Below are 20,140 nucleotides of genomic sequence, written 5' to 3'. Positions count from 1 at the left end.
TAATATTGCATTAGCCTCCATATACCTTAGCGGAAATGGTTTTCGGCACTCCTCGTTCATATCAAAACGAAGCCGCGGATTTTCAAGACACGACCACGTACTTCAAGAAATACCGCTGCCAAAGTAGCTTTGAAATAATAAAAGTCCACCAATTTCTACATAAATAGTATGATGTTAACTTCAAGAAAAATCATTATTTCGCTGTTTATCACGAGCCTACAGTTCACATTAGCACAAGACAGATGAAGGTTGCACCATAATAGAGCTAAAATTGTACTAAAACTTGAGGGGGTCCGCGAGGGTCCGTGACGGTCAAAAGGGGTCCGCGAGGCCAAAAAGGTTGAGAACCACTGTTCTAGTGCAACTATGATGTTATCGACAATTGACAAGTCTTCAATATGACGTCACAAGCCGACACGGCGGCACCTATTTCTTCGTTGCTACATCGGATGTTACTGACGTCTGACAGACTCTAGATTACTATAGATAACTAACCAATGGGTAGATTAGTAATCTATATAGGCCAGGAAGGGCCAACCTTCTGGTCTATAAGGGACACATGAAATTGACGATGGAGCGCGCGGTCCGCTAGCCGCGCCAAGCGGGTAAAATTTACAAAGTTTATGTATAAACCAGGTCAATAATATTATTACTTGAGTAAATTTCGGGTCTACTGTATAGTATACCGCCTGCTAGGCTCAGTTTGCAAGGACACGACTATTCGGCGTTTGGCCACATCTATATCGAAGGTCTCCGATAATATGCGATAATCATTTTGTGCCTACATTTCACCGTCGACGATCTTTATGCGAGCGCAAACGCGAAAAGACTTTCTCCCGTAATTGCGAATACAGTTAGACTCAATCGGGTAAATTAGGCGTTTTTTTTTCATTTTCAGTAGGGGGTAGGCTACCAAGCAAGAAATCGCGTGACAATAAAACACGCGAAGCTTGAAGAAAAATTTCACTGCTATTTTAGTTTATTGTAATGTACGACGATTTAATGAAAATTTGACTGGACCCTGGACCTGCCAATGCGTCGGAACTGATATTTTAGTCATCAACATCCCAAATGTCGCAGCCAGACTTGTAATTTATGGTTGGCATTGCAATTTTTGGTTGGCATTGCAATTTCACAATCTGACCAATTCATTTTCGATGATAATAGGAAGGGAATTACATCGCGGGCCACGCAAAACCCTCTCGCGCGGGCCATATTTGGCCCGCGGGTTGGCCACCCCTGATATAGACAGGCCAATTCGATGATTTCAGAGCCGGAGCAGGGGTAGTAATGCCGCTCCGGAGCTGGAGCTGGAGCTAATGTATGATTGAAGAAAGCGCCGGAGCTGGAGCAGTTTAAATTTCCGGCTGCTCCAAAGCCCTGGTGCTATGTAGGCCTGCAGCAATAGGAATAGGGCATGCTCCACGATTGCCGGATCGTCGGTTAAATACTGTTCTGCAGGCGCGGCCAGTTATGCTAGTAACACTTTGACAAACAACAACCCGACTTTTGAGCACATTTTAATATACTCCGCTGATGCACATTTGATTCCCAAATCCCTAACATATCAAACTTGCTACGATCTTGAGATATGGCAATGTTAGTTTGTCCAAGTTATTATCGCAGCGATCGAAGTGATACTCAGATTTCCCACCTCTGCAATATCATACGCATGATTAACTGCAATTGCGCAACAACTTCATTATTGACTATATGAATGACAGGTCTATGAACGCGAGTAAGCGGTCAGCGGGGTCATTTTGTTATGTTGGGTATCGTAATACAGAATGAATGTAGAGATTATTGCATTTGCAAAGGATAATCCAGCTACTATGCTATTCGTATACTATTTGACTTGAGCATATTTAGTAGAATCCTTTGCGGCATTGTGCAGTTCGGTGCTTAGCAACGGTTGCCCCTTGGTCTTGACCGGCGGCATTTATCCATTGACCATTGGATTGAGTAGAAATCATTCATTGCAGCACGGCAGGTGGAAAACGGAATCTTTTAATTTCTACAAATACTGTTTATTTGATGATTTGATGAATGATCATGTTTTTATCTCTTTTCTTATAGCTGAAAATAATAAGTGTGTACCATACTTGAAATTCCCAATAATGGCATTGCAAGAAAAAGAACGATTTCCCGCTTTCAGATCAGACGTGCGAGCTTCTGGTTTAGCCGAAGTCTGGACGCACACCACAGATGATCTGAAATTCAATCAATTTGGATGGAGAAGCACCACCAAAGAGAGCAGTTACAGTACTGGCACTTTGATCGGAAACTGGTGTGAGCAAAGATATGACAATAATTACAATTTGAAAACGTTGAAGCCACTCCCATCTCAGTATGCCCATTATTTTGAAACCACCGGCGCGGCGGACTACAGAAATACTCCGGTCGTTAAGGGCTCACAAATGAAACTGGATCTGATGAAAAAGGCGGGTAAAGAAGCACATGCCTTTCCTGGTCATCAGCCTGAGTTGGATCATAATGAAGACAAAGCCATTTATAACTCCTTCATGACTACGTCTAGAGTCGGCTTCGTTCATCCAGACTGCAGAAGACAACTGTCTAACTAAAGATAAACTATTGTAGTGCTGTATTAGTGGGTGTGTGGTAGATTTGATGTCATATTTTATGTGTACATTTTGATATTAACTGTATAATTATTATGTTTTCAGTGTTAGCAGGGATGTAGGCATGCTGCTGCCAAATTTGACTCAAATTCTTGTCGTTGTCTCGATAGAGCCACAGCTTGTTTGAGCGTTATAGTTTTATCTGAAAGATACATCGGACACAAGCCATTCATTAATAAGAATTCTATATAACACTGTATTTATAAAGTTCCTGATGTTCTAAGGAAAGGCAAAATGCTCGTGGTGGTACTATCCTCCGTACCACTAATGCGGCAAGCTATCCTCTGGATTGCGTTACTGATTAACATACCTTCACAACTGTAGCAACATTTTAGATACTGAATTCTCACTGTGTTTATTTCGTTAGAAAAGTGATTTGAGCTGTGTATTTTTGCTCCAATATTTTCGTGCATAAATTGAGTCGTTCCTTCAAGCCTTATTGCAGCCTTCAAGAGATTTGTTTACCAACCAAAGTATTATTTCCACATTCAGAGTGATGGTATTTTATTGTCTTCCGTATAATATATTTTGTTGTATGATCTGTGTGGAACTGTATTTTTAGATATACAATAGCATAGTCGGTAAATATTTAAGTAAATATTTAAAATCTTCATTTGCAACAATGCACAATGCATCATTAGCTTTCGTAAGGCTTCACCTTTTTCCAAAAAGATGTGCTTCCATACAGAAAGTAAGTACTGTGGACTGTGGTAATTTCCTTTTTCAAGTCAGACGCCATCTCTTGAATCATGCCAATTGGACCTGAGAATCCTCAAATTGCCGTCAATTCGCCCGATTTCATTGAAATGGTGTCATGACAAAAATTTGTGTTATTGGTAATGGCCATAGGTGGTCAGTAACGAAGTACTTCTACTTTTTAGAAGTACTCAAGTAGTTTTCCTCTACTTCTGGTACTTACTCAAGTAGATCTGATTTTCGCTACTTCTACTTCGTAATATTTTGTGATCTACTTACTTATTTTTCGCCATTTTCAGTTTGTCAAGTAGAAGTAGTTTAATCTTCCAATCAGGAAGATAGCCTGAGGAATTTCGGGGCTGTTTTCACGGAGTATCAACATTAAATTTTCATAAAAGTTTAGTAAAGCCCAGAATTTTCGTCGCGCTTCGCGCAGTGCTGGGTAGGAAGTGTCCAGTATGATTTCACGAAAGTATCGGTGAATATAATTTAAGTAGAGGGTTGGCGTGGTTCCGTTCACACCAGATTGTCGCCCTTCGTCCATATCAAACAATTCATCACAGTATATATGGCTCATCAACTGATGTTTTGCAATCTAGCATTTACTTGTCATATCGTAATCTAGCATGTCCATGGCGTGTCCAAATCTGAAAAAGTGGACTCTGAATTTTTATTTAGTTTTAGAGCTGTTTTAGCATACCACCTTTCTGGACTGAAAACGTGACATACATGTTCTGCGTTTAGAAGTATGGTAGTATTTATATTTCACTTTCAATTCCCAGTATCATATACTTTGAGTTATAATTAATATCAGTTCTTTTGTCTGGATAAAATACATGTTGAAGTATAAAAGCAAGTGTAGTTATGCCTTTAATTTCTGGAGATAAAACTACACAATATGACTTTTTTACGGTCTACCATATTTATTATTAACGTTTACTAATCGCGCAAAGTGTTTACACCGTATTAACTACACAACTTCTCCGTGTTGCTCTTCGACTAAACTACTTATAATATAGGGTTACCATACGTCCTCTTTTAAGAGGATTTGTCCTCTTTTTTGACTTTTTTGAAAGTGTCCTCGGAGGACGCCCTTTTGTCCTCTTTTTTGAGATTTTGTCCTCTTTTTTGAAAATCTAGGTCAGATTTAGAGCAAATTGCCAGTGATATGCCGTAAATTAGCACAGAAGTTACGCTCCGGCGGGTATTTCGGAGTGAAAACGGTGATTTTAGCTCTGAGCGGAAAAATGACCTTTTTTTTTAGTCACCCACCTAGCAATGCGGAGAGAAAAACGGTATTTTGAGCTCTGAGCGGAAAGATGACCTTTTTTTTTGTTATTCAGTCAACCGATCACAAAGTGGGAAAAATTCACCGGTTTTTGAGAATTCTTCTCCGGTTTTGCAAGTCTCAGATTTCTGAAAAAGTGTTCTCTTTTTAGATTTCCAAAATATGGTAAGCCTATTATAATATGGGGAATGGCGCCATACCATGCTATTTTCTAAAACGTGCTGTTCGAGAAAACAGAGGATTATCATCGCATTTCCATATCAATGCTATCATTTTCACCCCATGATGTGGACGAATACTTATGCTATTGAAAATTGGATGCCTGCTGGTATGCATCATTATGATTCAAGCTCGTCACCAATCGCATAGCTCAATTTGCACCTTTTTACAATCCATGTGAACGAATTAGGATTGTTTTCATAACTACTTACTTACTTAAGTACTTTTAAAGTCAGTCAATTCTACTTCAAGTAGTTTTAGGTTGCTTATGGAATAAGTATTTCTACTCGTACTTGAGTAGATATTTTCGTCGCTACTTCTACTTGAGTAGATTTCTTGATAGATACTTTGACCACCTCTGGTAATGGCTTAGTATTCAATCCTCAATCACTGCTATGATTGGATATATTTGTATTTCAGAATAACGCGAAACAATAACTTCATATTGTTAATTTAGTCGCTAAAAGCTTTTCGACTGACTCTCATGGCGTTATTCTGAAATTCTGTACCCCAAATGGCTTGTTCAAATATCTGTATTTGCATATCTCTTTATTACAATGTTGTTAATTCTTTATATTCGCCGTTTTAGTTCAACTCAATATGGAAGTATCATTCTCGTTTCTTTACTTCGTCAACGACGGAAGATGAATACTTGAAGAAGATGAGAAATATCGGAATCGCAGCGCATATAGATTCTGGAAAGACCACAGTTACCGAAAGGCTACTTTTTTATACCGGGAAAATTAGCGAAATGCATGAGGTAAGACTTTCAAGTCTCTCCATTTAATGATCGGAATTGAGTGTCAAGGAAAGTAAACTGTTTGAGACAACTGCGTTACTTCAGAACAATCTCTTTGTCTAGATACACAACCTTAACTAATGGAAGATATTCCTAATCACAGATTCCTATACTATGAAAACTTCTCAATAGTGATATATTTCTATTTCAATATATAATATATCATAATCGTTATGTGCTAATACCTGTTCCGTCGTTTTCCTAGGTCAAAGGTAAGGACAAAGTTGGCGCTACCATGGACTCTATGGACCTTGAACGACAGAGGGGTATAACTATTCAAAGTGCCGCCACTCATGTGTCTTGGAAGGGCCACCCCATCAATATCATCGACACACCTGGTCACGTTGATTTCACTGTCGAGGTGGAAAGGTCATTACGTGTGCTCGATGGAGCGGTGAGTTGATTGTGATTAACCTAACAACTGATCTCGTCACTTCCGCATTTTTTATTATTAGTGTGAAAATTCTTAGTCTTTATTGAATTTGTTGTGTTATTGTACGGGGTCACTTTTGTATAAACTTTCATCACTTTCAGATTTTAGTCCTTTGCGCTGTGGGCGGAGTTCAGAGTCAAACGTTTACTGTTAATAGACAAATTCAAAGGTATAGAGTTCCGTGCATTGCATTCATCAACAAGTTGGACAGACTAGGTTCGAACCCCCACCGATGCCTAACAAATTTAAGGTAAAAAAACTATTTTTTCGGCGTACTTAAGTAGCTTTTGCCTACTTACAATAATTACACACTGGCATGGTTGTAACGCAAGTTGCAAGGTTCCGAATCACAAGTCAATCTCACTTTTATAGTTTTGACTCGACTCAAGCCGAGTTATTTCCAATTCATCACCGAGTCAATTCCGAGTCCAAGTCAGTGAGTAGAGAGTCAAGTCCGAGCCATAGTGTTTTGACTCGAGTTCGAGTCCAAGTCATTGTGTTCGCTGTTCAGTTTTGAGTTCAATTCCGGTTCAACGCACTTTTTTCAACTCTGCTCGAGTGATACAGAATGGCTCGCATTTTCTATATCGTAATTTTCCTCAGTTCTAACAGTTTCTGCCCCTATTTTCCTAGTATCAGGACTGATAGACGAAATACCAATCATGTGGGGACTTAACTATTCTTCGAAGTTACAATGAATGTCTGTCTTGGCCGTCCTAGTCTTGAGTCATGCCAATTGACTCAAGTCGAGTCAATTATCAAATTGACTCGAGCCAAGGCGTTTTACGCATTTGAAAAAAGGACTCGAGTCAAGTCAAGTCACCAAAAAATCGTGACTCGAGTCATTACAACCCTCGCTGGTTGTTTTTAGACTACATTCACCTCTACCTAACTGTCTGTTGCTATAGCAAACTACTTTTTCTACTTTTGGATTTTCACACCCTTAATTTTCTACTTCCACTTAATGAAATTTAGACAAAGGCTGGAAATCACTTCTAATTAAGTAGCAACACTGGCTACTTTGACCACCTGACCTAGATTAAGTTGAAGTACTTTGTTAGTCTTGTCTTGTAAGTTAAATACAGTTGCTGAATCCATTCAGGGGTAAACTGGGACATCACGCAGCATACTTGCAGATACCGATCGGGTTGGAGAGCGATTGCGCAGGTCTGGTGGATTTGATTAGAAGAAAGGCAATCTATTTTGAAGGTAGCAATGGCGAATCAATCATCGAAAAAGACATTCCCGACAATCTGAAGGAGGTCTCGGAAGAAAAACGGAAAGAACTCATTGGTAGATTACTTATTTTCTGCTACTTCTATCAATAAGGTGTAAATGAAGGATGGTAAGCAGATGTGGACGGTAGCGTCTGTCTGAGTGATCATTTTTTTTTCAAATTTCACCTACTAGTTGATAAAATTGTACCCTCCACCCCGCCAAAAGAAACGATTCACATCAAATTTAGGTCCCATGCAACATCATGTGGGAGCGTAGTTATAAGACTAAAAAATTATAAATGAAAAAAAAATTCAAATTTCACTGGCTCTCTAATGAGATTGTTACGCTGTCTAAAAAACGATGTATAACAGATTTGGCTTATTTCCAACTTGTAGAAGTTATTGCAGCATAGCTTGATGGAGTTTCCCGCCGTAAACAGCCTACTATTGTTTCAAGTCCAAAATTTTCAACTGCAATACTCTAATCATGGTGTAGCTAGCAAAATTTAAACCACTTATTTTGCAAATAAAGCCGAAATTTCTTACTCTGATATGAGTGATATCTACGTTACTGCACTTTTGGTTTAATTTACTTCTTGAGCTACGCGAGTACATCACCAGCAGAATTTTCTCTGCTTGAATATCATGGTCATTGTAGTGTCGCAGATATTCCAAGATGTCCCCATGCCCGAAAATGTTAGGCATTAATCACGTTGATTGAATTCGATTTGAACCGACGAGCCGTGATTACCAGTCACCAAGTGAGGAATTTGCTAACAGTGACCTGGCAAGTTCTATTGGTACTCCGATAACTCAACAATTGTGACTATTCTATAATTCCAGGTTGCGTCAGTGACGTTGATGATGAGCTAGCGGAAATTTTTCTAATGGACGAAGAACCAACTGAAGACCAGATTAACGTAATTATGATTGTTATAAACTACTGTTTTGTGGCTTGTGTGTTTAATTCTGCTGATGTCATCTACTTATTCTTAGGTTAGCCTTAGTAAATGTCTCTGCTATTGCTCTGTCACATTCACCTTTATCTTATAGGCTGCAATAAGACGAGCCACGGTTGCCAGAAAGTTCACACCTGTTTTAATGGGCACTGCATTGAAAAACAAAGGTGTCCAGACGCTGCTAGATTCGGTGGTGAAGTATTTACCTAATCCGTCCGAAGTAGATAATTTTGCACTCGACAATAAGAGACAGAATGGGTGAGTTTGGTGTAAAATATTTGCCCATTCCAGTGTCAGATTTGGTGTGCTACTGTGCATGGTTGGTGTGGAGCACAATTTCTCATTGCTTCTGCATAAGCGCAGAAAATGTAGTGACAGGCATATTTTGATGTGAAATTACAATACCAACGATATCCCAATGCTCATGATCCAAAATTTACCCTGGCCTCTCTTTACACAAGAGTAATCGATAGATGGAAGTGTTATTCTTTACCGTAATCCATATTTTGTATATTCATATATTTTTAGTGATAAAAAAGATCGTATTCTTATGAGTTCCGAAAGAACGAAAGAAAATTCGGCGGTCGGTCTGGCTTTCAAGTTAGAGGTGCTTCTTTTTGTGTGTCGATAAATTCGTAAACGGATTCACGCTACCTTCTGGTTTTGCAGCAAAGTGCATTTGGTCAACTTACTTATATGAGGATGTATCAAGGCTGTCTGGAAAAGGGAGACACTATATTCAACATCAGAACTGGAAGGAAAGCGCGTGTGCCTCGACTTGTACGGATGCACTCGAATAAAATGGAGGTATCCTTGGTGCATCTCCTAGAAAATGTTATGATTTATTATGATTTAAGAACTATCTAATTTTCATAATTAATAATTCCCTCTATCGGCATAATGCAGAGAATCCAACGATACAGTAAGGATGCTTAGAACAGGGGTACTCGCCATTAGGCGGAATGTGATCTACTTCTTGGATGCAGATCTGGTGACGAAAAGAACAGAAGAAGAAAAAATGCCAACACTCCCACTCCCCAAACCTTATACCACACTATCGCATCTGCTGGCTGATCAAAAACAGAGGCCAACACGTAGCTCGTACCGAATTATGCCAAATAATGACTTCTTTGGGATTTACTTCGGGCCCTAATCTTGCTAATTTAGTGTCAATGTTGACCGTTTCGTTATAGCCTGTGATTTGTATTGTTCCGCGATTGGCTGAAAGGCTCTCACAAGCTACCAAAAATGCCTTGTGAAGTTGTGATCTATCGGTAGTACGCACGCAACCTAGTGAGCATAAATGTCAGCATGCTTGACATGGTAGAATGCTTCGAACGGTACCTACAATGGGGAACTTCTGATGTCAATTCTTACTGTTCAATTTGTGGCTTTTCCGAATGTGAGACTGCTTGAGTCAAATTTGAGTCACACTTTAATAAGATTTGAAAGAGATCGAGTCTTGTCGGTAAATGCCTGAAACTTTACACTATAGTGGCATTTTATTGACAACTTCTGACTGGTTGCACGGCGCTGCTCACTGCATATCTGCTTATTTCTGTGTCGTAATGCAACCTATGTATCTTCGTGCATATTATGCTCGCTCGAATAATCAAATGTTTACTTTTAAGGACGTGGACCGGGTATACGCGGGTGATATCTGCGCTCTTTTCGGAGTCGACTGCGCCAGTGGTGACACGTTTGTTAAAGATAAGACACTGGAACTGTCCATGGTAACGTCGCGATCGTCAATCTTGTACGGTCCATCCAGCCAAGTCAATTTGATGCAATGCAGGAATCGATACACGTTCCTGATCCCGTCGTTTCAATGTCGCTCAAGGTGGAAGGTCGTGATGACGCAGGGAAACTGAGCAAAGCCTTGAATAGATTTACAAAGGAAGACCCGACCTTCACCACCCAATGGGATCAGGAGGCAAGAGAGGTGGGAAATGTTTAAAACGTTGAATTGTGCTTTTCAATAGACGCATGCTTGCCACTGATTTTTCCAGCTGATCGTATCCGGAATGGGAGAACTTCACTTGGAAGTCTACGCGCAAAGGATAGCGTCGGAATACAAGCTCCCGGTTGTGCTCGGTAAGCCAACCGTGGCTTTCAGGGAGACTTTCACGGATTCAATCAAGTGAGTGACCTTCCGTTTGTGTATATTCACAGCAACAGCCTCAGTCAAAACAGCGGATTGTTCTCCGTCTTTATGATACTCACAACTTTCTCGGTGGCTGTCAAAGCCGAATCATATATTTTCATTAGCTGCTACCTTGAAACACGTCTTACAGCAGCGGTTCTCAGCTTCCCGTGTATAACGGGCCGCATTTTAACAGCAAAAGACGCTGCTGGCCGCAGAGCAATGGTACTTTACTATATGTACCATTAGCATTACTGTAACTGTTTCGTAATAGAGGCAATCATCACGTCGAGCTCTTGACCTCATGCATATGAAAACTACAGTGGTATGAGCGTTTCTGAGCAAACCAATCAACCCTTTCTCATTTCCTAGCATGGCTGGAGGCCTGGAGCCCTGCACCAATAGTTACAGAAGTCAGCTTTGTTACGTTGATGTTTTTCGCTGGTCATCTCCCACCGTTTGCCCTGCCAGCAATTCCTCTGCGAATGTGCCCACTCGGATAAAATGCACCCATATTATTATAAGTATGCAATGTCTGTGGAGTCGGCGGATTCGTCCAATGCTAGGCTAAAAGTAGCCCAAGCGGCGACGTGTTTCAGAAACTGCGATAAAAGATCGACTGACATTGCTGGTACTCTTTGGGCCACGGTTGAATCAGACAACTGTACTTCGAAATTTGTCAGGTGATGTTGTCCCCTGCAAGTTCCGGAAACAGCGAATATTCACACAGTGTGCGTTTTTATTAAAGCACATCTTCTCTAGCAGATTTATTGGCTTTAGCGATGCGATATTCCAAGCAATTTCGAACCATGCGTCTGTAAAGTTGTCGGCTATTTTTACAATGACTCGAAATATGGATTGCAGGGCTTGGCACCTAGCTAGCAACGTTTTTTCCGCGGGCCGCGTGTTGAGAACCCCTGCCTTACAGTATTGTAGGTAACCGTATGTTGCAATTAGAGTGTGCTGTAGCGATTTATTGTAGCATCGCACTGCAGCTATGAATCTGTGTCCACCTACCGCTATCCCTTACAAGCTGTCCCATTAGCATTGTAAAAATCAAATGACGACCAATGGTATGAATTTTACTGGAGAATGCAAACGGATAACAACTCAGAAGGATGTGCGTAAAATATGAAGGTTCATATAAGCGACGACGTATCAAACAATCTTGGCAAATGCATTTGCGATCACTGTTAACGCAGGGTATATTAAAATAGAGCCACATTCGGGTGGTGCTAGAAAACGCTTCACCACATACTTTTACATGAGTGTATGGACGGACAATTGCGCATCAGACACAACACACTTTGCAATAATTTAACACAGTTCAACGGGCACAGAGTTTCAACGTTAATACACAAGTAATGTCATAATTTTCCTATTTTCGCAATGTGGCTGCGTGCGTGCGCCTTTGCCGGAATATGCATTATACAAAATAACTTGAAGGTGAAGTCACAGTTCAGTTGTATTGGATATCTACTGATATCGTGGAACAGGGCTACAAAACTGGTGAACCGCGGTCTGAATGCGGACAATTTCAGTGCTGAATCCGGACCGTATTTGTCTATTTACTTAGTACATGTAACAAAACCAAATCCATTATCGTTGATTTGCAAAAACAAAGTGCCAAAATGCCAACTCTCCCACTAGCTATGAAGATAACTAACAGAACAATTAATAAATTGCGTTTATAGCTTTTGCTAATACCGCTTTACCGAATTTTGTATATAGTTACACTGTATTACATTCGTACGACTGCAAATTACTTCATGAGAGTTCTAACATGCCTAAACAAACAAATTTGAAACATTTGTAACTGAACCTTTGCTAAAAATGTTGAGTAGCCCTATCGTAGAACATGAACGGCGTGGATATATGCTGAAAACAATTTGTCTTCCGTTGCGGTCACGTGATCGCCGTGAAAGTCGCGCCGGCGCTACACTTATAAAAATTTGCCCACGAGTCGCCCGCAAGTCAGGTTACAGAGAGGTGTTGTCCATCACGATTAGCGAAATCGACACCAGTCTCGAATCACCTAACTTTCCAAGTCTTCGGTGTGGTTTGCGATGTTACTTATCGCGCTCACCGCTGGCGTGGTAGTGAATGAGACGCTGGAACTTATTCACGGCGGAGTATAAATAGAGGCAAATGGTTTGCAATAAAAACGAAAGCGTCTGCTACCGGCCGTCAGTGTAATGTTTTCTGGTCGCTCTGCAATGGAATGGATTGGATTGGTGAACGGAAGCCGACTGGCAATCGCCGCGAATATGTTACTAACCGGAGCCACCAGATTTCCAAGCAGGATCTCCGGAAACCTAACGGTCGCTTGCGATGTCTGTAAGAAAACGATGGACATATAAATACCAGAGGTGATCAGTAAATAAGTACCTCTACCCTTCCAAAGTATGCGTATTGCATACTCAAGGGGGTTTCGCCTGCTTTCACCACTTACATAAAAGGTAATGGTTGTGAACTGCTTTCACGTCTACTTAACGGGGTTTAAAGCAAAGCTACTAACTTTTGTACACTCTAGATTTTTTGGGAGTGAGGGAAGTAGTTTTTGGATAGGTTTGCGTCACTTTTGATGATGAAATTGTCATGACAACCGAACAAAATAGGTCCGGCATCATTTTCTCGATAGTTGAACCCACTCGCATTTGTCATTAGTCATTTTGTGTTATCCGTGATGGTCCGTCTTCTAATGCGAAAGTAAGCCTTCGCCAAATGTACTTTTTGAACCTATTACATGAGTAGTCTTGATACTATGCTCTTCAACGCGAAGCAGTTTTGGCAGCACGTCTTGGAAGAAACTACTTCTCGTGAGTGGCAATGCTGTCTGCTTCGACCGCCTGCGATTAAGACTCACCGCCTCGTCCCATTCTACTATGGGAGCTGCTGCGTGCTGAAGTTCTGGCCCTTCCGCGCTGAAACCCGACTCCTGTAATTCAGAAAAGGAATGGAAAAGGGGTATATGTCAGGTAGTTAATCTGCTCTTAGTCATTGACGAGACTGTTATGCAGAGATTTCGCTCACTCGCGTCATGAACGGTAAAACGACACTCGCGATTCTGATGTCTGGGTAAGCGAAATTCACTCGCAGTGCAAATGCGAAAATTAAACTCGGTCTGGAAATGTGAACTAGCTGGACGTGTAATCGAGATTTTGGTTGAAATAGACGGAAATAATACGTGTAGAATACGTATTTATATCCACACCTATAATTATCAACCCGGCGGCATGTATACCAGTCGCTCAATCACGGAGATAATATGTATGACTTGTGTTTATCAATAGCGCAACAGCTAAGATATCAATAATATGAACACTGGAGATTTCTATTGATATCGCTGTTGTGTCGCTCATAACGTGAAATGCTCGAGTGTCAATACGAAAATATCCGGTCTCAATAATGTTGGTAGACGCGGTGTCAGACTCGGGTATTACAAAGTCGCTCCATGTCCTAATCCAAATACTTTTACCGCTACACCGTTCCAATTTTATCAATACTACGAATGGTGATTTGGTTATATATTTTAAGAACTTCTTGAAGTTACAAAATTTCAATATATTGAAATGATCCGCATATTTTCGGCTGGCACTCGTGGGAGGTAATCGTCAGCAACTAGTAGACAATGGGAAAGAACATTGTATATCAACAATCGTATATATCGTCATCGTCATATTTCGTGACACGATGTATATATGTTACAATATACAATGTTATTTCCAATTATCTACTTGGTGACGATTACCCCTGACGAGTGTAAGCCGAAAATATTCGGGTTCGTTTCAATAGGAATATACTTTTCAATTCTATATTTCCGACCTATCCGCAAGTCCAATGCTGCGTGACATCGTATGATCGGAACATAAACATGAGAAGATGAGATGTATGTCACAACAAGGTATGAGTTCATATGCTTCCGAAATTCGTTGAGAATCTGCTACCTCGGAAACCTCTTTTGTGACTTTGGCTTTGGATGCTTTTGGACGGCGTCGACGTTTCTTCTTCGATTTCATCTTTCGTTTCTTTTGCTTCTTCAATTTCGCGCGTTTGGCTTTCATTCGCTTGCGATGTTTCGCGGTCTTCCGCTGTTTCCGTCGCCAAGCTTTCAATTTGGGCAGCGGCATCCTGCGCTCGCAAAATACCTGCAGTTCCCGCACGACGTTTTTCGCGTCCACCTTGGCGGACACTGTGCACATCCGCTTGGGGTACTGCGAAAATGAAGCTCGACTCAGTGAGCTGCCACAGTGCCTTGGCGAAAGGATTTGCTACCCGGCACCAGTTAAAACATAGAGATTTCATGAATTAAATGGAGCGCAAGAATTCTCAGGAAAGGTAATTAAGCATTGTGTTTCACATTCCGAAACACTATGTAACGCACTGGCTTTACTTTGTACTAGGAAACTATGAAGATAACGATCATAATGAGCATAGGGAAGCTAATAATGAATGAATATGGTGATACCGATGGAAACCTCTAGACACCGTATTAAAACTAATCCACCCTCCTATAATTAGGCTTTATTATTCCGCAATTGGATACATCCAATCCAAATCTGTTTTTTTTTTCGAGCTCAAATCAAGATTTTTCGAATTCAGATCTGATATACCCAATGTTAAATCAAGAAGTCTTATTCCAGGCTTTTTTATTCATTTTGTCCATCGATATTCATTACTTTCCTCATTTTTCGTTGTGTTTCTGTTTCGTGGTACAAAATGAAGACACCCCTGTCTGTTTTGCCCCGTGCCAGAATATGCGTGATTGTGTTCTAGTGTTAGCGGTATACCAAGTGATCTACTAGCACAGTGGTTCCCAACGTGGGCGATTTGGCGTTCTAGGGGGGCGAAAATGACGAAGGGGGCGATAGGGGGGGGCGAAAATAGCGAAGGGGGCGATGGCGCGTCAAAACAGCTGTCCTTTTTTTTTTAGTCAACCTACGGAAATTTAGTTACAAAAGTGTGTCAAATTAGGCTTCGAGCCGTAAAGTTGACCTTTTTTTTCTAATCAACCCGCCGGTGATTACAGTTTGTATGCCCAATTTTCGGTACACAAAATTTGGGGGGCGATGATCGGTGTTGAGTTTGAAAAGGGGGCGATGGGTCGAATAAGGTTGGGAACCACTGTACTAGCACAAAGAGCTTCGAACCCTTGTCGCCCTATGCAATATGCATCTATCGAGAGTATAGCATTGCGACCGAATTTGACACGGGGCAGGATCTCCAGCGCTTATCGTACTGTGATGACCTGTCCGACTTACCGATCTGTTAACGCCGCAGACGCAGGATTTTGACTTCTTCAGGCACGCAGGCGCTATCGTCATTGCCATCTCCACGCTTTTTAAGTACTCGCACTTCTTGGCGACGCATTTCTTGCATTTCTTTATCTGTAGTGAGACAAAGGTCATTTGGAAGTGTCCTGGTAATGTAATCCAAGTTCTTTGTCTAATAGGCAGAGAGGAGTCGGCGAATTCCACCGCGATCATATAACGAAACTTGAACATTGCCACATTCAGAAGAGAACACCCATGATGTGTTTAAATGTAAAATTTAGGATAGAGTTGATTTCCAGACATCCTGGTGTGGTAATGGACTAAGTCCACGCGTTTGGTTCTAGACAGCAATTATGCGTCTACTCACTTCGGATTGAGATATCGACTTGACGATTTCCCTTTTGTATTTCCCGAGATCTTCATTCTCTTTTGCTATCGCCTTTTGCAAGACAAGCTCCAGGGCTGGATGCATGGAGGGCAAGCATGTCGAGCGAAACTTGGACGAGCTTTGAAACAAAGTGACGTAAGATCAGACTCCGGATCAGCAGTAGACTATGATTTTCTATCACAGTCAGTTGAGAGCTGTGCAGTATTATTTCAGGGATATATGTATGTGTCCATGCACGCACCGTCATCACATGATTTGTACATGTACATTAGGGCTCTTCAAAAATGACTTTTTTTCTCAAATCGTACTGGCTACTTCTTAAAATTGTTAGGTTACCTAATTTAAGCCTACACACAAAATTTGGTTCAATTCCAGCCAGTAACCGCTTTGCTACAGGAGAAGTAAGTTTCTATTTATTATCTAAAAATAAATAATAAAAAATTTGAAAATTTTTTGTTCACCCCGTGAGAGTGTTAGGCTGTCTATAGAAACGATGCTCACCAAATTTGGTTCAATTCCAACCAGTGGAAGCGGAGTTATTGCCGTCGAAAAATTTGGATTTGAATAAAATAGTATTTACGGTGACCGATTCTTTGTTTATTTATTATAGTTGTGCTCACCGTAAATACTATTTTATTCAAATCCAAATTTTTCGACGGCAATAACTCCGCTTCCACTGGTTGGAATTGAACCAAATTTGGTGAGCATCGTTTCTATAGACCGCCTAACACTTTCATGGGGTGAACAAAAAATTTTCAAATTTTTTAATATTTTTAGATAATAAATAGAAACTTACTTCTCCTGTAGCAAAGCGGTTACTGGCTGGAATTGAACCAAATTTTGTGTGTAGGCTTAAATTAGGTAACCTAACAATTTTATTAAGTAGCCAGTACGATTTGAGAAAAAAAGTCATTTTTGAAGAGCCCTAATGTACATGTACAGCCAATAAACGTGAGGTAGGCCTACCTCAACCCGTGACAATCCCAGTTGCATGGTGTTCCGAGGAAGAGCAGGTTCGCGGAATCATACCAATAAAACAGCGCCCTCATTGGGCAGTAAAGGAGTAGCGGTGTTTACTATTTAGTGTTCAGGCTCAAAACTTATTGGCGGATTACAGACCGCTACCTCCATTCTCCCGCCCGTGTATATGTTTACCAGCCGTGTGTGTATCCGCCCACATACCCGCAATTTCTCAGCATCAGTACTGCATGAAATATATAAAGAGTGATTTTGGGTGCTTATGAATTATTAGCCCAGTATACCTTGAATTCTATCTCGAGGCTAAACCGGGGCGGATCATGTCATTATCATACCATGCTAGGGTTTCGCCATCCGGATGCGGGTATAGTCGGCGTTAAATTAAAAGTAATCTCTCACGTAAATGTTTACGCACGATAGTATTTTTCGATAATACTCAATCTTTTGCAACATAAACAGTGTTCCCGCGTCTGGTGTCGAGGCTGGCGGTGTGGAAAGGCTGAATTGTGTTGCGTTTAAGTATAATGCCTTTTTAATAACTTGCTACTGAGCGCACTTTTCGTACGCCGATCCGTTTCCGGATAGCATTCAACAACATCGGGAGTTTTGCCGAATCCAGCCTGCTATTATGAGGCTTTTAGCCCGCGGGTGACTGTAACGGCACGCAGCACAACGTATCACAGGTCGTACGTTAAAGCTTCGAAATGTGAGCTCCCCCGTGCACTAGCTTTGAAAATAAGGACCGGCATTTCATAGTAACGTGCGCTCAAGTTTCGCCACTTCATTCTGTAATATTGATGTACAAACGACATGCAAATCAATCGCTCTTGTAACTAGGCCTTGGTAAAAACTCTCAACTTATGCGGGTGCTACGTCACTGTGCTGTACGTACGTACGTGTATACGACGTGCACACTGCACAGCACAAGTGTCTCTTGAATTGATATTACCTTGATTCCGAGTATTTCGTTTTGGGAGGGGGAGCAGGCGCGTATCTCGGCCGGGCGGGTATGGAATTCCACGGATTGTATTGTGGCGCGTTGTAAGGTAGATTGGTCGCCGTATTCCATTGCGGTGGTAACACTCTGCCTCGATAGGCCGACACTTGACGAATTGCACCAGTGGACCAGCGTTGAATCGGCGTCGTCACGTAATTATACTGCCGTCCCGACCGATACCTTGACGGGCTTGTTCTTGATGGGTGGTAGCGCCTGTGAAGGTAACAATGATCAACCTGATCTTCTATGTCGGAATCTACCTGCAATTATCCATACCCGTGAATTGTCAAGCTAGCTTCGTTTAGCCTGATCGCGATTATAAATCCGATCAGGGCATTTGCGAGCGCCAGTGTCTTCATCACAGTGACACAGCCCACAAAAATTTCCTACTTTGGAACTATGCATAGGCTATATCTGTAACGGGATGTCTTTGGATTAGTCTTCCGAGGCGGAGCAGAATTCGGACAGCTCTTCCAGATAATCCTGCCGGAAATAGACTTGGAAAACTAGGTAATTCTAGTTGTCGAATTAATCCAATTAGTAGAGCGAAATTCTGGTCATGTAATTCTAATCTAAGTTCTGGTTTGCTGAAAATGCTACACGAGAACGATACAGTGCGAAACGAGCCAATCATCCTGATGTACACAAATTTGTAATTCTCATGGTCTAATTCTGAATTGAATTCAAATTCCAAGTTTTCGGGAATTCAGAAATTCTAATCTAATTTGTTAAAGTACTGAGTAGCTATAATTCTAATTCTAATGCAATTTGGTAAAGCTGAATATATCCTAGTTGTCCAACATGCACCTGACAACCTCAAACAAAACATGGGATCCGACACTTTGAATTGCAGTTCGTTTAGTGTTCTTGAATTCGCGGTAATACCCTACAGACGCATTTCACCGGCGATATCCATTGCATTGTTGGCGACATCAATAATCTTGTTCGAAAATGCGGTATCAAATGACCTAGTATCTATCACTGCGGCAATTCGGCCCTTGCCAATCGGTGTCGCTACCTTTTTGATGATTTATCAGCGAGATACGCGGCCGTTTAGCGCGTTTGTTGACCTTGGTTTCCGTCGGCTACGTTTAAGACGCTCGACGCTCGATAAATATAATTCGTTCCTGATCAGTCTGGATGAATGGCCACTGGCCAGTTGGAAACGCTGTCGCCGCGTGATTGATGTCGAAATGATGACCGCCCGCCTATCTCTCGAAATACCGATTGCTTTCTAAAACGCGGAGATTTCTATCATAAGTTGATCCTTTCCCGTCGAAGTGAAAAGTCCTGGGCTCGCATCGCTGAGATTTTGTAAATGTGCTCACGGCGACTGCGATTCACGCTTTCCCGTATCTGAAACATCTCTTCACGCCGGGCGTAAAATCTATCCGAGGCACGATTGTAAACCTTACTCGCACCATGCCTATTTTCTGATCACATTTTATCAGATATGATGCAGACTTAATGACCGCCAGCGGGTTCCCGCACTATAATACACGATTACACGTACTGCCGCGAAAGTCTTTGTTTTGCGTCGGCTATAAGCGAGAGAATCTCAAGAGACATTTGACCCTGGGGTCTTTCATTACATGATTCACGTCCCCGGGTGGTCGCGTCGCCAATTACTTTCAATTCCATTCCAGACGGACTATATTTAGGCTTGCCTCTGATCTCGCCCATGCCCAGTAGCCCTTCCGTTACGAAATAGGCGCAAATATCCGCGTCCAATCCACACCGCGATACCTCGATTTATCACCGATAAAAGCGCTCGCGTCAGAACTCTCGATACGAAACGACAGCTTCGTCATATGACTCACGGCGACGGGTGTGCAGAACAACGATACGTTGACGCTTCCTCAACACCCACAACATGTAAACTGTGGGTTCGGGGCTTTGTAGTTCCACGGAAGGTTGTTCGTTGTATAATCTCGTATTTTGGTGATCCGTCAAATTCGTGCGTTGTGACAGGTTGAGACGGGGTTCCATGCTATTCGCAAGGGCGTAGTTATACGCTTGTACCCTGGCGATACACTTGTGATTGCGTAAATAACTAATAATTTAATGTCAGATGCCTTACATGTCCTTAGGCTTGCTCACTGACCTCGTCA

General features: G+C 41.5%; 3 protein-coding genes and 1 long non-coding RNA gene across 5 annotated transcripts in view; 3 read left to right on the top strand and 1 right to left on the bottom strand.

The window, feature by feature from the left end:
• Positions 1 to 2,117: 2,117 nt before the first annotated feature.
• LOC145455817 (cilia- and flagella-associated protein 68-like) lies at positions 2,118 to 3,202 on the top strand. Its single transcript, XM_080333835.1, has one exon. The coding sequence runs from the start codon at positions 2,118 to 2,120 to the stop codon at positions 2,580 to 2,582; it is 465 nt and encodes a 154-aa protein (XP_080189961.1). The 3' UTR covers positions 2,583 to 3,202.
• Positions 3,190 to 20,140, top strand: part of LOC145455815 (elongation factor G, mitochondrial-like) — a 34,716-nt gene continuing 17,765 nt past the window's right edge. The window contains exons 1-12 of the mRNA XM_080333831.1: positions 3,190 to 3,330; positions 5,432 to 5,602; positions 5,847 to 6,035; positions 6,176 to 6,324; positions 7,177 to 7,367; positions 8,135 to 8,211; positions 8,345 to 8,508; positions 8,779 to 8,857; positions 8,920 to 9,057; positions 9,882 to 9,983; positions 10,046 to 10,192; positions 10,260 to 10,390. Of these exons, the coding sequence (XP_080189957.1) occupies positions 3,262 to 3,330; positions 5,432 to 5,602; positions 5,847 to 6,035; positions 6,176 to 6,324; positions 7,177 to 7,367; positions 8,135 to 8,211; positions 8,345 to 8,508; positions 8,779 to 8,857; positions 8,920 to 9,057; positions 9,882 to 9,983; positions 10,046 to 10,192; positions 10,260 to 10,390 (1,607 nt within the window). The 5' untranslated portion in view covers positions 3,190 to 3,261. The remainder of the gene's footprint in view (positions 3,331 to 5,431; positions 5,603 to 5,846; positions 6,036 to 6,175; positions 6,325 to 7,176; positions 7,368 to 8,134; positions 8,212 to 8,344; positions 8,509 to 8,778; positions 8,858 to 8,919; positions 9,058 to 9,881; positions 9,984 to 10,045; positions 10,193 to 10,259; positions 10,391 to 20,140) is intronic.
• On the bottom strand, positions 11,460 to 18,447 carry LOC145455816 (uncharacterized). 2 transcript variants are annotated; one of them, XM_080333834.1, is made up of 8 exons: positions 18,306 to 18,447; positions 17,982 to 18,242; positions 16,034 to 16,172; positions 15,655 to 15,780; positions 14,341 to 14,607; positions 13,260 to 13,331; positions 12,672 to 12,728; positions 11,460 to 12,604 (listed from the first exon to the last, which is right to left on the bottom strand). In XM_080333834.1, exons 1-8 carry the CDS (start codon positions 18,386 to 18,388, stop codon positions 12,581 to 12,583), a joined length of 1,029 nt encoding a protein of 342 aa, XP_080189960.1. In that variant the 5' UTR covers positions 18,389 to 18,447; the 3' UTR covers positions 11,460 to 12,580. The 2 variants fall into 2 exon arrangements, with proteins under 2 accessions (XP_080189960.1, XP_080189958.1); XM_080333832.1 differs by lacking the exons at positions 11,460 to 12,604; positions 12,672 to 12,728 and having other exon boundaries at positions 12,794 to 13,331.
• Positions 14,604 to 18,240, top strand: LOC145455819 (uncharacterized). Its single transcript, XR_013920427.1, has 3 exons — positions 14,604 to 15,205; positions 15,534 to 16,317; positions 16,997 to 18,240. It is a non-coding gene; the product is annotated as an uncharacterized LOC145455819 (long non-coding RNA).

Source organism: Botryllus schlosseri, chromosome 14 (genome assembly GCF_051294905.1).
Source record: "Botryllus schlosseri isolate E-star chromosome 14, Bs_hap1, whole genome shotgun sequence".
In the NCBI taxonomy this organism is placed as follows: domain Eukaryota; kingdom Metazoa; phylum Chordata; class Ascidiacea; order Stolidobranchia; family Styelidae; genus Botryllus; species Botryllus schlosseri.
This window is presented reverse-complemented; position numbering and strand designations above follow the sequence as displayed.